The sequence below is a fragment of the Dryobates pubescens genome, chromosome 10 (genome assembly GCF_014839835.1).
Source record: "Dryobates pubescens isolate bDryPub1 chromosome 10, bDryPub1.pri, whole genome shotgun sequence".
In the NCBI taxonomy this organism is placed as follows: domain Eukaryota; kingdom Metazoa; phylum Chordata; class Aves; order Piciformes; family Picidae; genus Dryobates; species Dryobates pubescens.
In genome coordinates, this window is record NC_071621.1 from 28,512,997 (window position 1) to 28,529,664 (window position 16,668).

Sequence of the window (16,668 nt, forward strand, 5' to 3'; positions counted from 1 at the left end):
AATAAGAAAATACTGCAAAGTGAAGAGAAAATTCACAAGAATTGAGTTCTGCTTTCATTGGCCTTTAAATCTTGTTTGTGTTAATAACCGAGTAGTGTCAGATCATCTCTGTGTCTGCTGTGGTGAAATTATTAGGTTAAAGCTGGAAAAAATGAAACAGTTAAAAAGAAAAAGAAAAAGCAATTTTAGTGTTCAGGAAACTCAAACTCTTCTTAAGGAAATCAGGAAAAGGAGAGAAGTACTCTTTTCAAAGCAACTTAATACAACAATTAATGAGATGAAACGGAAAGCTTGGGAGGAAATAGCAGAGTGTGTAAACGCAGTAGGTGAAGGAGAGCAAAGGACAGGGACGGAGGTGAAAAGGCGATACCTTGACTGGAGAGCACTCATGAAGAGAAAACGTCTGAATGCAAACATCAAAGTCGTAGGTGCTGGGTTCCATCTTCCTTCATCCAATTTAGATGACTCTCTCAATGAAGACATGGATGAGAAAATGGGGTTTGCAATTGAATCTAGTTTTGAATGGCAAAATATCACTGACTTTAGAGAAGCTGGTGGATCTTTGACAGAAGTCAAAGTAGAAGAGGAAGAGGAGGATCCTCAGAATTTTGAAGTGAGTGGTTGACATGTATTAGCTACATGCAATATGTCCTTTGTCTCATTTCAGCATAAGGCTTTTTGTTTTTATCTTTATAACATCTGTTTCTGATTTTTCTGAATGTGTGAATTAAAGAAACTGTAGAAAGAAACATGTTTCAAAGAGATGAGATTCAAATCTAGCAGCTTGGAATTGTGTGCAAGGTCTTTGGGTGTTCATTATCAAAGTGAATTTCTTAAACTTCGAATATGTTTTTGCATGTGTTTTCCATTTGTATGTGCCATAAATAAGAATTAGTTCAGTTGGTAGAATGGAAAATACGCTGCTGAAGGAAACTGGTTATTTTAATACTTAGGCAAGATGGGTGGATGAACAGGGGAGAGAAATTCACCTCCTTAAGTTACAGTACCTGCAGGTAGATAAAGTAGAATACAGAAACAGAATACTGTTTGTATTTCATAAAACAAACCCACAGGACATGGAGGTATTGGAATAAGTCAAGCAGCCATTCCTTTCTGTCAGAATTGTAATGTGTTTGACAAGCTGCTGTGGATCCTGTAGACACTGTGTTGCTCCTAGTAGTACTATGTCTGTCCTAAGGTAGGCAGCTAACAGGAATGAAGTCAAATGTTTGGATAGTTTTGTTGTGCCTGTACATAAATATAGTCCTCATTCCAAAAATGAGTATTTAAACAGTTTTGGTTTGAGGTGTGGGGATTTTTTGGATGGGGAGGGAATAAGCTCCTGTCTTGGCTCAACTGAGATGTGTGATAGGGAAAAAAAATCAGCATAAACTGTTAAATGGTAGTAAGACTGCTGTCTGATAACTGCTGAGGCACAGTGTGTCTGTTCTGATGCTAGAAGACTGGCAGTGCGCTCATTACTTTAAGACTTTCTGAACTTGTATGTTCCTCAGTTTGCCTTACTTTTGCAGCATGCTTTGTAGGAAAACGTTATCCATTCTGTACTATGAATTTGTGGCATATGAGGGCTGTAATGCTACACAAGTGGTCCTATACTACCTAGTCATCTGCATCATAAATAGCTTTACAACAAATGTGATGATAATAGAAAATTGGTTAAACAATTCATGTCTATTGACCCACAATACAGTTTTAAGGGTTAGGAGCCTGTGAAAAATGTCAGTGTTACATGTTTTTGAGAAACTGAATCCTCCAGTTAGTGAAAGCTGGGTTAACTGACATACCATGTAACCTGTAGATCCAACTGCTCTGATAACTGCTCACAACAAATTCCTAGTGGCTTACATAAATGTCACTCACCTATATGAAAAATAAGAGCAATGTATGTTATGTTAGCTCAAATTTTCTATCAGTGGTTCTGAACGCTCTGTAATATCTATCATGCAGTGTTTTCTGTCTGTTCTTGCATGTCCACTGACAAGCTGACTTTTCCATTCTTCATGATCAGATAACTTACACAGGCAGAGAAGCACACTTTATTTGTAAAGGTAGAAAGCAGTCTTTTGATCAGGCATGGTTATTTCACAGCCTGAGATAGGCAGTTCTGAGTAGCTTTTATGACAAAAAGCCCCAGTACGTTCTTCTCAGTGGAGTTGTGTGTTACAAATTTATTCTGGCATAAAGACTGGTATGTAATTCATGTCTGTCACATTCCCGTCTGCAGTTTCCTATTGAGGAAGAAGAAGAAATTTTGTCATCGGTTTTGCCAGATTCAAAGAAGGAAAACGACCTACCAGACTTCCCTCACATTGAAGAGTTTGGAAATCTGAGCTCTGCTCAAGCTAGGCTAGCCTATGAAGATTCTCACTTGCTTATAAATCTGGAGAAGCAAAAGGTGGAGCTGGAGAAGCAGCGGCTGGACATCGAAGCTGAAAGGTTGCAGGTAGAGAAGGAGCGGCTGCAAATCGAAAAGGAACGGTTGCGGCACGTCGACTTGGAGCGCGAGAGACTGCAGATTGAGAAGGAGCGGCTGCAGATTGAGTGGGAGAAACTCCGGCTAGAGACTCTGCATGCCGAGAAACCTGCTGTGGAAAATGACCTCACCCAAACAGAAAAACCCATCATGCAGCCTCTGGATCTAGAAACTGAGAAGTTAAAACTTGAAAAGGAACGTTTGCAGTTAGAGAAGGAGAGGCTGCAGTTCCTGAAGTTTGAGTCAGAGAAGCTGCAGATCGAGAAGGAACGCTTGCAAGTGGAGAAGGAGCGCCTTCGAATTCAGAGGGAGGGTCACTTGCAGTGAGCTTCGTGACCGAAGTGTCAGCATTAGTGTTTTGATGTTTGTAAAATAGAGGTAGTTCTTTTCTTAATGCTGAAACTGTCCTAGAGGCTTAACATTCTTCTGTTCAGAGTAGAATGTTGATGTTAAAACTAAAAGAGGAAAAAAAACCAAGGAAAAAAAAAATGGTGCTCAGTATGTCAGTGTGCCTACTTAAATGATCTTGTGTGAAATTCCTTTTCAGTGTATCAGAACTAAGTGTTATGTTCTCTTGTCTTCAGTATTGTGTTGTATTAGTTTGGTGTCCTCCTCTCATAGACACATTGAGAAGAATCAAGGCTGAAGCTTGTGCTTTCTTCACTGTACTAACAGTAAAGAATTAGAATAAATCAACATATGTTGTGAGGGCATGGTGCTAATGTTAGCCCACACAGTAAAGAAGTATAAATTAGACAGAACACAGTAACACAGAGTCATGAGGTGACTCACTACATTTAATTTCTCTCTTTGTTTTTTTTTTTTTCCCACTCCCACAATTGGGAAAAGAGTTCAAGAATTATCTGAAAGTTGAAGTACATACTTTAAGTTAAATTCACTCCAGTTTTGTTTACCATTGTTCCATTGCTTGAACGGAAGGGGGAGTGCAGAACACAGTGCATTTCCTTTTGCATGAAGTATTCATGCTGTAGATAAAGTTACACATCAGTCATACCTACTATAAGCTGAACTGTTGGTTGCACCAGGTCAGCAATGATGCTATTTGGAATATAGCACCTGTCTTATTGTAGCATAGGGACTTGCCAAACATGCTGTCTGATGAGTCTGTGATGACCCCTTGAAATAAATTGCTAGACCTGGTTTGTTCCTTGAAAGAGAGTAGCTGGTGATGGGAGTCTCTGGTGTGGAGACACAACAGGCTGAGCACAAAGTAGCACTGATCTTGAACACCCTTGAGATTACTTCTGCCTGCCCAGCACTGAGGTCATGTGAGGCAGCCAGAAGAGACTTCTATGGCTGACACCATATAGTATGTTTTAAAGAGTCAAACAGAAATTATCAGTGCTGAAGACTGTCAGTATTTTTCATAAGCAATGTGTTAGTGTAAAATAATTTTTAAAACCCAAGAAACAAAAAAGCTTTCTATTATTTCCTGTGTGTTTAAATCCCAACTGAGCCAGACTTCACATTTCTTGTATTTCTGCAAGTAACTCTCTTCTGTTCACTCCATTTGATACTTAGGACTGTGAGAATATGGAGTCTGAATATGTGTTGAGTGACTTACATGGATTCTTGTGCAAGTAAATATATTTATACCACTACAGGATTACTTTTATTCACAAAGAAAATGTTATTTTTTTATTGCCAAAACAAGTGTGCTTCTACAGTGGAAATAAATTTGACTACTACAATCCAAAATGCTTTTGAGACTCTGTGTCTTCACAGTGAAACAGGGCTACATGTGGAATCTGGGTACTCAGCACTGCAGCACCCTAAAGTTACTGGTGCCTGTGTAGTTAATCAGAAGAGGAACGTCAGAGTGGAACTTAAACTAACCAGCACTTGCTTTAGAAAGGAAAAAAAGGAAGGAGGCAAACCAGATGGATAGAAATGCCCCAGAGGGTAGGGCTTCTGAAATTCTTCTTCCTGACTGTGGTGGATTGACCCTGGCTGGATAATCAGGTGCCTGCTGTTCTGTCACTATCCTCTCCAGCCAGACAGGGGAGGGCAAATGGAATGAAAGCCTGCTGGCTCAAGGTAAAGACAAGGAGAGATAACTCAGCAATTACTGTACAGGCAAACCAGGCTTGACTCAGGAAAATTAATTTAGTTTAATGCCAATCAAAATCAAGTAGGATAATGAGAAATAAAGCCAAGTCTTGAAACCAGCCTCCTCCTACCCCTCCCTTCTTCCCAGGCTCAGTTTTATTCCTGATATTCTCTACTTTCTCCCCGACAGCAGGGACAGTGAATGGGGGCGGTGGTCAGTTCATCACACATCTCTACCATTCCTTCCTCAGTGGGAGGACGCTTGACACTCTTCCCCTGCTTCAGCATGGGGTCCCTCCCACAGGAGCCAGTTCTCCACACATTTTTCCAGCATGAGGCCTTCCCACGGGCTACATTTCCTCAGAAGCTGCTCCTGTGTGGGTCTTTTCTATGGAGTGCTGTTCTTCAGGAACAAACTGCTCCATTGTGGGCCCCTACGTGGTCACAAGTCCTGCCTGCAAACCTGCTCCACTGTGGTTTTCTTTCTCCATAGGCCCACAGTTCATGCCAGGAGCCTGCTCCAGTGTGGGCTTCCCATGGGGTCATAATCTTCTTTGGGTGGTCAGCTGCTCTGGCACAGGGCCCTTGAAAAGCTGCAGGTAAACATCTCCTTCACTGTAGACTCCAATGAGTTGCAGGGTCACAGCTAGTCTCACCATGGTCTCTTCACCATGGGCTGCAGAGAAATCTGCTTCAGTGCCTGGAACACCTCGCTGACTGGTGTTGACAGAGTTGTTTCTCTCATATTCTCTTCTCCCTGGCTACAGTTATGGTTCTACAGGTTTGGGGTTTTTCCTCTCTTCAATATGCTATCCCAGAGGTTGATATCATCACTGATAGACTTGGCCTTGTCCAGAGGTGAGTCTATCTTGCAGCTGTCTGGTATTGGCTCTGTCAGATTCAGGGGAAGCTTGCCACAGATGGCATCTCTGTAGCACCCCTCCACTAGCAAAACTTTGCCATGCAAACCAAATGCACTGAAATAAAGTGACAATTTTTCATCTCCTTCATACATATCAAGTGAATTGATACTAAAAATAGCTTCAGAACAAGAAGGGATGGTCTCAAGCTGCACCAGGGGAGGTTTAGGCTGGATGTTAGGAAGAAGGTCTTCACAGAAAGAGTGATTGCCCATTAGAATGGGCTGCCCAGGGAGGTGGTGGAGTCACCATCCCTGGAGGTGTTTAGGAAGAGACTGGATGGGATGCTTGGTGCCATGATTTAGTTGATTAGATGCTGTTGGATGATAGGTTGGACTCAATGATCTCAAAGGTCCTTTCCAACCTGGTTAATTCTATTCTATTCTAGGCTACCTGGGGAGGTGGTGGAGTCACCATCACTGGGGGTGTTTAGGAAGAGACTGGATGGGATGCTTGGTGCCATGGTTTAGTTAATTAGATGGTGTTGGATGTGATGATCGCAAAGGTCTTTTCCAACCTGGTTAATTCTATTCTATTCTATTCTATTCTATTCTAGAGATTTAGAGAAATTTGTTATCTTTCACTTTTAAAACAGTGTGTAGAGCATTTACTGAGGAGGATAACTTTGGTTTCATGATTTCTGTATCCTGACGTGACCAACCTTCCAGAAAACTACTAACTGCCAAATGAGGTGAAGTAGGATAAAGGGGCAACATAGCTGGATGTGGAAGAGGTAGGCATCAGGAGGCCCCAAGCCAGGACAGAGAACCTTCCTAGGGCTTTGCCTGCAAGAGGTGCTTGGCTGGGAAGGAGCAAGTATGGAGTCTGGCTCCTGTTTCAACTCTGCTGCTTGATACCAGCACCTCTGTCTTCATTTTTTTTTTCCATTTGGATGACTTAACCATTAAGATAATGGTTTGTATTTTACATTGGCTATCTAGGGAATTGTGCCCCAAGAGCAATAAAGAGCTTGGGGGAAAATAAATAGATAAATGTGAACCATTCCTGAACTCTGAACTGTTTCAGGAATGTGAACATTTCTCCAAATGTGAATAGAGCTGTATGTAAGCAATTATTTCTTCTAACAACTCTTCAGCCTCCCAGGGAAATGATGTATCCTTTGGTTATACAAAACCTTTTGGAAAATACTGAATGATGAAATTAAGTATCATCATAAATCATTGAAAAAGCAGTTTAAACATAAACTTTAGAGAAAATTACAGAGTTTAATACATCAACTTTAGAGCTGACTTTTTTCTTTTTTTCATACCAAAATTGCAGTCATTTTGTGGTAATTTGAATTTAAATGTCAATACTAATCTGCAATCTCTTAAACTTTAATTGCTTGGTTTACCAACCTGCAATCCTGACAGAAAAGCCTAAGGGCAAGATTTCGACCATGGAAATGTCACCAAAGCCAGGATGTATGCATGAATTCAGTTCCCCTGCCAGAGAGGAAGGGATTTTTTTACTCCTGTTTAAAGAAGAGCCTGTGACAGAACAAGAGGACACAGTCTCAAGTTGCACCAGGGGAGGTTTAGGCTGGATGTTAGGAAGAAGTTCTTCACAGAAAGAGTGATTGGCCATTGGAATGGGCTGCCCAGGGAGGTGGTGGAGTCACCATCCCTGGAGGTGTTTAGGAAGAGACTGGATGGGATGCTTGGTGCCATGGTTTAGTTGATTAGATGGTGTTGGGTGATAGGTTGGACTTGATGATCTCAAAGGTCTTTTCCAACCTGGTTAATTCTATTCTATTCTATTCTATTCTATTCTATTCTATTCTATTCTATTCTATTCTATTCTATTCTATTCTATTCCATTCCATTCCATTCCATTCCATCCTATTCTATCCTATTCTATTTTATACTATGCTATGCTATGCTATGCTATGCTATGCTATGCTATTCTGTTGTGAGTAGTGAGCAACACTGCCAGACTGGGAAGTGTTTTAATATATGAGGGAATCTATGTATATATGGAAAAAGTTGCAAGTATTTGGAGAAAAAAAAATGGAGGGGGATGAAGATCAAACATTTAGTAAGAGGGAAGGCAGGTGAAACTGGTGACAGGTAAATCAGAGTACTGGAAATATTCCCAATGGTCATTTTGAACTGCTTTATTGAGTTTGTCTGCTGCACTGATGTCAGCTCTTGTAGCTCTGTAGACCCCCATGGGAATGCATGAATGGGAAAGGTGAGGAGTAAAGCACAGCCTGAAGTGCAGCAATCAGCTCCACAGCCACTGCAGACTTCTGCACTCTGTGCGTGCCTTGTAGTTTGCTGTGATGCAGCAGGAATGTGCACTAGGACCTTCATAGATGCCCTTAAGGTCAGTACACTATGAAGGGGTTTCTAGCCAGTAATTTCAAGACCAGAAGGTCAGATAGCATAGGTAAAATAAAGACTACTTCAGAGAGCTTCTCACTGTCTGTTATTAGTGCTAAGTCCCACCAACTTGTGCCTGGTCAAGGCATTATGGAAGAGACGCAGAATGCATCCTGCTCTGGCATGGGTGTTGGATTCAATGATCTCCAGAGGTCCCTTCCAACCCCTAACATCCTGCGATCCTGTGTCCAGGTGTTTTCACAATGCAGTTTGGAGATAGGCTGGCTAATATGTAAGTCTCCTAACAACAGCTAGAAAAGGTCATAGGGTAAGGCTGTAGATGCAGTCCCCAAGAACAGCCTAGGATGGAAAGGAGCCACACTCCCATCAGGACACCCCTGAGAAAACATGGTAGGATTCAAATGCAACTTCATTTCCTTGAGTAAGGTGACTTGTGTCATTTCTGAGTCATTTTGAGCAACTGCATTAGTATCCTCATCACCTTAAGGCGTCTTTACCAGACTCCCAGGCATCAGCCAGAAGAGGAAAGTTTTACCATCCCCCAAGGCTCCCCAGCATAGCTGTTTGGTGGTGCTGAGTTGCCATCTTCTGAATGTTTCTTTTCCTCTCTCTCCTTTTTTTGTTCTTGTCTTTTCCATTGTGGTGTTTCATAATCTTTCCATGGTGGTACATTTTTTCCCCCCCTTTAGATCCCTGAAGAGCTTACCTCTCTCAACAACCCCACCTCCAGCTGTAGTTTTACTTTATCTTGCTTGACTCTCCACTGCAAACAGCATTATGATTTTCCCATTAGCACAAACCAAAGTTAGGCAGCTGGGCTGTGCCCTGGATTAGAGACATGGAGGAGAAGCTACATGCTTACCTTTGACCCACTCAGTCTCCCTAATAACAGTCCAGGAGGTCTTTAAATAGCAATGGTGCTAGTCAGACCAACCTGCAGTGAATGAAACAGTTCAGCACCCACTTGCAGAGTTAGGAACTGTGACACCAAATCTTGATGTCCTGGATGTTGCTTCTGTTGCTCTCTTCAGGATAACAGCAAGACTGGGCAAAAAGAGGCAAAGCTAGTGTCATTATCCTCATGATGTTTCAGGTGTTGAGAAAAACCTCTTGGTCAGCTGTTCAAAATATCATGAAGGGTCCAAGAGGGAGAGAGAAGTAGGTCTCGGGTTCCTGTGGCTTTTCCCAAGTAGAGCACAGGGGTTTCAGTTACATCAGGAAAGTCACCATTTGGCTGGGGGTGAAAGTTGTCACTGCTGCTCTGCCAGGCTTTTAGGTAATCCAGGACTGGTTGTTGTGTATATGCATCATCTTGAAATGGGCAATAATCTGTTAGGTACTTTTCAAAAGGTACCTGAATTATGTTCATGTTTTGTTTCCCCTCCCCCCCAAATAAGTTTCTACAATCCCCTTTGCAAGGGGGAACAGAAGCTAATAACTCATGTTTCTTCACTTTTTCATAGAACCTTTGATGCAATTGCCACCAAAGAGCATCAGCAGCATTACCTGTCTCTTCAGCTCACTCCCCACCCCCCACCCCCAGAAGCTCCCCTCAGAAAGGCACAGTGTGTTCCAAGGAGACACAGTCAGATTCTAGACTGATATTTTACAAACACAAAAATACCCTCCAAAATCCTACTCTGTGTCAATCAGGAGCCTTGACAAAAGTGGTAAGTGGGAGAAGAGGGAGTAGAAAAGGCTGGGTTTTCTTTATTGTTGATGAAATCAATGACTGTATTTAAGCCAGAGGGTGTCAGAAAATGCCACCAAATTCAGTGGTCACTTTCCCCTCTTTTCCTTCTGTTGTCCTTTTTCCTTCTTTTTTACTTTTCTTTCTTTTTCTTTCTTTTGTCTTTGAGTTAAACATAATAGCCTTGCAATCTGATAAGTGACAAAAGCTATATAATAATACAGAATATTGCTTAAGGCCCTGTGCAGGTTCCATTTGCACAGACTACTCTTCCTCCCTGGCTGAGTTAGGACACTGGTTCTCTGTCTTCTTGCAAGCATTGGTGACCCCAGCCATGCACTGTGTTCTTCCTTCCCATGCTCAAAGCACTTTGAAACGTGACCCAGCTCAGCTCAAATTTCCAGTGTCCCATTCAGGAGTGGAAGACAGTTTTGCCCCTTACCTCATTCTTCACAGGTCAGGCAAGGACTACTCTTCCCTGCTGTACCCCTCCCCAAGCTGTCACCCTAATTCCCTGCATATTCCCAGTATCTGCTTCTCCTTGTGTCTTGCACTTCTCTGCCTTCATTACCTCAGACATTTCTGGGGTGTTTGTCACTCTGATGCTCATAGTTCCATATGGTGCTTATTTGCTCTCTATTCAGTTTTGATATCTAGCTATTCATGTGACACTGACTTGGCTGTCTATTAAAATGGAGCATGAGAAGGCAACAGTCCCTGGCCATTATCTGATCCACACTGACTTTCCAAATAGACCTGGTAGTGATATATTCTCCCTTTTCCCCATCTGTGGAGAAGTACAGATAAGACTCTCTCTTTAAACTCAGACTGAGCAAAAAGAATGACAGCTATTACAGCATCACTCAAACCAAGTTAAAGAACTGGGTTTGCCTAGTCAAGAAAAGAGGGACAGAGTGGAGATGTACCAGCCTTCAAATATGTGAAAACCTGTAGCAAACAGTCTGGGTTTTCATGGCTGCCAGTAAGCCATGAAAGAACAAGCCTGGACTGGCCATGAGGAAAAAGGAAGGACCAGTCTAGAAGTCTGGGGAGGCTGTATGGTCTCCACCACTTGGCAATTTTAAAAATAGGTTTTGCAAAGATGAAGAATAATGCAGATACTGTCTTCCACCAGTATGTTCCACAATGCCATGAACAGGAGCAACAAAACTATTCCCTTCTTTTCCTGTTTATGTCTCCCATTGCCCTGTGCCATCAGGTTGGAGGCTGGCTTCCCCTGAATCATAGAATCATAGAATCAATAAGGTTGGAAAAGACCTGAAAGATCATCAAGTCCAACCTGTCACCCAACACCTCATGACTACTAGACCATGGCACCAAGTGCCACGTCCAATCCCCTCTTGAACACCTCCAGGGATAGTGACTCCACCACCTTGCTGGGCAGCACATTCCAACGGCTAAAAGTTTCATCTTGTGAAAAGACACGTTGGCTATGCAGTGTGGACATGAGATGCTACCTTTTCTGACCTGCATTTATTTCCTAGGCTCAGCCAGCTCCAGTGCATTAATCATGGATGGGAAAGGCTGTTCCCTAGAGTCTGTGGAAGAGGCAGTGTGGCCATTTGGCTCAGGGGCTCTGGCATTTTGCGCAAGAAGTCCTGCTCCTGATCAGCACCGTGTGTGTGGCACAGGGTGGCACTTCAGCTCTGCCCCAGGCAGCTTCTTGCCTCTGTAAACATCCAGCAGCTCTTTCACAGCTTAGCACTTCTCTACCACATTTGTACCTTCTCCTGTGTTTGTGTGGTCATGAACTTCTAGGCTGGAAAGACTTCATCTTCAAGGTCACAAGCAGTCACATAAGCCCAGAACAAGCAAAAAGATGATTAGTCCTGGGACTGGCTGTCAATAACAGCATGCTCTACATGTTTTTCTACAGTGTTCCAACAACATGCTACAAGCTGTTGCCTGGCATTCTTTTCCATCAGTTTTGTTTGTCTGTGGTCTAAATCTTGGGCTCTTTGTTGTAATGTTTCTTCCCAAAGGCTAAAAGTGATGGACAAGGAGACTCTCCAGCGTCATGACTATGTCAAGAGAGGGTTTCCAGTATGTACATTGAATGGTGAGCTGTACAAGCTGCTGCTCCAGCTGTGGCTGCTCACCTGAAGAGCTCCTGCTGGCAGTAGATGGCAGAAGGGGCTTGATGGCCACCATGTTCTGACATGGGAAAGGCTGGAGCCACTTGCTTTAGCTATGTATTTGTCTTCACAAAGCTCTAATTTAGCATTAGGCTGCCAAATTGTGAAGAGCTGTGTTATCTGGTATCCACGTTATCCAGAAACCAGGGCAAGAGCCTTTGAGTAGTTCAAAGTGCTAAGGGGGCAAGTAACTATGTATGAGGCAAATAAACCTGATTGTCAAAGCTGGCAGAGTGAGAGCAGCAAGAGCTAGAGCTTCTGACTAACCTGGGTGGATTTCACTGGAAGCCTAAATCCTTGCATCACTCAGGCACTGTTGAAGTTCTCGGCTAACATTAAGCTAAAATGGAAGTGGGCCAGATTGGCATGACTCAGAATGGTTGTAGCTGATATCAGGGCTACGCAAAGATTTTAATCTAGGCTTAAAAAGGGGAAAAAAAAGGACAAAAGGTTGCATTTTAAAATAAATGCCCAACTTTTTTGTTTCCAGGTAATTGACTTATTAGGATAGGATAGGATAGGATAGGATAGGATAGGATAGGATAGGATAGGATAGGATAGGATAGAATAGAATAGAATAGAATAGAATTAACCAGGTTGGAAAAGACCTTTGAGATTGAGTCCAACCTATCATCCAACACCATCTAATCAACTAAACCATGGCACCAAGTGCCTCATCCAGTCTCTTCCTAAACACCTCCAGTGATGGTGACTCCACCACCTCCCTGGGCAGCCCATTCCAATGGGCAATCTCACTTTCTGTGAAGAACTTCTTCCCAACATCCAGCCTAAACCTCCCCTGGTGCAGCTTGAGACTGTGTCCTCTTGTTCTGGTGCTGGTTGCCTGGGAGAAGAGACCAACCCCCACCTGGCTACAACCTCACTTCAGGTAGTAGTAGACAGCAAGAAGGTCTCCCCTGAGCCTTCTCTTCTCCAGGCTAAACAACCCCAGCTCCCTCAGCCTTTCCTCACAGGGCTGTGCTCCAAACCCCTCCCCAGCTTTGTTGCCCTTCTCTGGACACACGCTCCAGGCAAATAAAAGGAGGTTGGGAAGAATTCCTTCAGTACTGATTTAGGGCAACTTGTTGTACTTCAACATTTCCTCTCAATCTGTTTCTGGCTAATTTATATTGAAATGGTGACTTTTCCAAACTATCAGTTTTTCCACCGGTGCTTTTATCTTGGTGTCACTGAGTCATCTTGTGGCACTTCTTGCCCCCAACTCATCATTTTTTCCCTTTCTGGTCTTTTAAAGCATAATCTCCTGATGCTTTGTCACAGTTACTATGCTAAGGAATGCAGCAGTTCTCAGTCATCAGAAAAGATATTAGGAAAAAAAAGAGGTCACAAATAGGACATGAAACCAGAAGAAGTCCTTTTCATGTGGTGCACACAGTCCTAAACTCAACCTACTTTAGAGGACACTGCCACCTTCTCCTTTTGCAGTTCATTAATAATACCATTGTTATTTTCTGTTACAGTTTTAGTGGTTTTAATTTCCCTACTTCACACTATCAGTAGTTTTATTCTACACATTAGCAGACCATGGAATACCTTGCCTTGTTTCTTCCATATTTTCTAATTGCAACACTCCATCATTAGTCAACTGGTTCATAATGTGGAAGGCAAAGTTGCTATTTCATTTCATGCTGTATAATACAATGCTTCTGGTTCAGTAATTACATTGTGCCAGGCTTGTGATCAATCCTGAGATAGCTCACTCTTGATGGATAGCCCCATCACAGAGTGTATAAGATTTAAAGGAAGAAGCAAATTTTTAATTTTGCCTCTCTGACAATTTAGCTACTTGAGCAGTGCTTTTCAGACCAATATTTATCTCACTGAGATAGGAAGAGATTACAGAAATGAGAGCTTAAAAGAGAGAACTGAAGTTTGGAAAGCATTTTCCGAAGTTTTGGGTTGCAAACCAGGAAAGATACAAATGAGACATTCTCCCACAGAAAGCTATTGTGGATTACTCTGTTAATGGAGTGCAAATCTTTTAGTCACCTGTTTAATGTTCTGGAGAAAACCATTACCTACTTCTCATAACCATTCCAAGGGTTATGCAAAATGAGCCTATGATCTCACATACTGATACTGCTTAGTGCTAGGCCTGTGGAAAAAAATGATTCCCAAAGGTTTTCTGTTCAGTCATAGAAGTATTCATGAGTTAATTGTCTGAAGTGGTAGCCATAGGATATAGAAAGTGCCTCTTCCTAGCAAGCATGAGGGCTGAGAGTGCAACACAGATCACAAGAATAGCCAGAAAAGGCATGCCAAGTGAGTAAGAGTGGAGAGGGCTGTAGTCTTTGTGGACAAAAGACATCTTAGTGCTTACAGCAGAGGAAAGTTTGATTCCAGTTAGGCATTCAGTTTAGGAACGCAACCTCTCATAGGGCTTGTGCTCCAAACCCCTCCCCAGCTTTGTTGCCCTTCTCTGGACACGTTCCAGCAACTCAACATCTTTCCGAAACTGAGGGGCCCAGAACCGGACACAGTGCACTAATGGCTTTCTAAATCACTCAGAGCAGCTGGAGAGATCTTTTGGCTCAGAAATATAGAGGAGAAATGATGGGCTAATCCAGACTGGCACCCAGAAAAGCTCTTGCTCTTAATGGACAAGCTAAGAGTTATCACTGACATCTGTGCTGTTTGAGATTGAGAAAAACTAGCATTTCTGTCGAGGCAAATAGACATTGCCACATACTTTTCCAAGAACTGATTTGTATTTGACCTTATATATAAGATTAAATTTGTAGCTATAGGCCATCTTGATAGATAAAATATTTTCTGGAAGCAATCCTTTCAGAGACAGAAACAAGCATAGACACTTGCCCTACTTAATTTTTTTAACCACAAAAGGACCCTTCCTGTGGATCAAAGTGCACATGCCAGCTCCTCCTCCTTCCTGGAGCCTACCAACTTCCCTTCCTTCAAATTGTTTTCCCATCTGCAGTATTTATAATAATTGCAATGTTTCTGCAAGAAGAAGACAGGGCTGTTTATTTAGCAGGATGTTACTCAGAAGCTTGTCAGTTTAGCTGGACTGTTTGCTAGAAAAGAAAATTCAGTCTATTGGAAGATGCCAGCTTTTAGTCAGGATGAGCAAACCCATTCATAAAAGAAGTCCCTCGTGCCCTCTTCACACTGTCCCTTTTGATATATGAACATTGTTAAGTCTGAGTAGTTCATATGTTTGTTCCTTTTGTAGAAAAGAGTTATTTCCTGTTATTTCTCTTTGTGGGAAAGAAAGAAATCAGGCTCTGTGAGCTTCGGTTCACAGCTCTTCATTCAAGAGTTCAGAAAGAGGTTAGGGGAGACACAAACCCACTGCAAACGGAACAAACTTTGACAAACCTCCTTCTGAATCCCCTCTGCTACTGCAAAAGGGGACGGAGCAATTTCCAGACAGACTTGATCTGCCACCATCCCTTGGGGTCAGCAGGACCCTCTACATGGCACACATGGTGGCAGGGACACTCATCCACAGTCTGACCTCATTGCCAGGGATGGTTATATGGAACAGATCATCTCAAGCACTATTACACACCATATAGAGTACCACCAGAGGATCAGGTCAGTCAGCATGGGTTTATGAAGGACAGGCCCTGCCTGATAAACCTGATCTCCTTCTATGACAGGATGACCCGACTGTTGGATGAGGGAAAGGCTGTGGATATTGTCTTACTAGACTTTCAAAAAGCCTCTGACACTGTTTCCCACAGAATTCTCATGGGAATACTGGCTGCTCATGGCTTGGATGAGTACACACTCTGCTGGATAAGGCACTGGCTGGGCAAACAGGGGACGGACTGAGAGAGCTGGGGTTTTTCAGCTTGGAGAAGCGAGGGCTCTGGAGAGACCTTGGAGCAGCCTTCCAGTGTTTGGGGAGGACTGCAGGCGAGCTGGAGGGGGACATTTTGCAGAGGCAGGTAGGACAGGACAAGGCTTTGAACTGGAAAAAGTTGGCTTTAAGATTTTAGATCAGACATTAGGAAGACCAGGGAGACCTAATAGCAGCTTTCCAGTACTTGAAGGGGGCATACAAGAAGGCTGGAGAGGGACTGCTTACAAAGGCCTGTAAGTGATAGGACAAGGCACAATGGTTTTAAAGTAGAGAAGTGTAGATTTGGGTTGGAAATTAGGAGGAGGTTCTTTACCATGAGGGTAGTGGAACACTGGAACAGGTTGCCCAGGGAGATAGTTGAGGCCCCATCTTTGGAGATATTCAAGGTCAGGCTCAACAGGGCTCTGGGCAACGTGATCTAATGGAGGACATTCATGCTCACTGATGGCAGGGTTGGACTAGATGACTTTTGGAGGTCTCTTCCAAACCATTCTATGATTCCAATTCTGTGATTCTGTAAAGTACAGAAGCCAAAAACTTTGTCCTTTTTTATTTATTTCTTTTTTAATTTTTGTATGTGTGTGGGTATGTAGGAGAGCATCCAAAAGAACTCAAAATGCATCACCGATTGCCAGATACACATAAATTAATCTTTTCTCTCTGAAATACCAATTCAGAGGACATACTCACCTACTCATCACATTCCCCACAGAAATTAACAGAATAATGTAGGCTTGCAAGGAGTAGGCAGGGAAAAAGCCACCACATGTTCACTGCAGCATGTGATAATAACTCACTGCAGAGTGCGGTCGGGCTCCCGTCCCACCTTGTCCTCCTCCCAACAGTCTATGGCTGCCATGGATTTGGGTGGCAATGTTGCTCCAGGATCAGCTGTGGGGAGCAACTCTGTCTCAGGAGTCTTGGGTGTGAACCTGGCTTCATCCTTCTCTTTCCTGAATGTTCATCTAAGGCTAGTGAACATGGTAGGGTGCTCAGCACTGGTTAGGCCACACCTTGAGTCCTGTGTCCAGTTCTGGGCCCCTCACTATAGGAAAGATGTTGAGTTGCTGGAACGTGTCCAGAGAAGGGCAACAAAGCTGGGGAGGGGTTTGGAGCACAAGCCCTATGAGGAGAGGCTGAGGG

General features: G+C 43.0%; 1 protein-coding gene across 1 annotated transcript; it reads left to right on the top strand.

Annotated features, from left to right (window-relative positions):
• MSANTD4 (Myb/SANT DNA binding domain containing 4 with coiled-coils) lies at nucleotides 1–4,197 on the top strand. Its single transcript, XM_009905664.2, has 2 exons — nucleotides 1–613; nucleotides 2,246–4,197. The coding sequence occupies exons 1-2, from the start codon at nucleotides 152–154 to the stop codon at nucleotides 2,819–2,821; spliced, it is 1,038 nt and encodes a 345-aa protein (XP_009903966.1). The 5' UTR covers nucleotides 1–151; the 3' UTR covers nucleotides 2,822–4,197.
• The last annotated feature ends 12,471 nt before the right edge of the window (nucleotides 4,198–16,668 follow it).

Bases quoted from the DNA above. Each gene is read 5' to 3' on its own strand.
- MSANTD4 (XM_009905664.2), top strand. From the start codon at position 152: ATGAAACAGTTAAAAAGAAAAAGAAAAAGCAATTTTAGTGTTCAGGAA. The intron at 614-2,245 runs GTGAGTGGTTGA...TCCCGTCTGCAG, and splicing joins AGGATCCTCAGAATTTTGAA to TTTCCTATTGAGGAAGAAGA.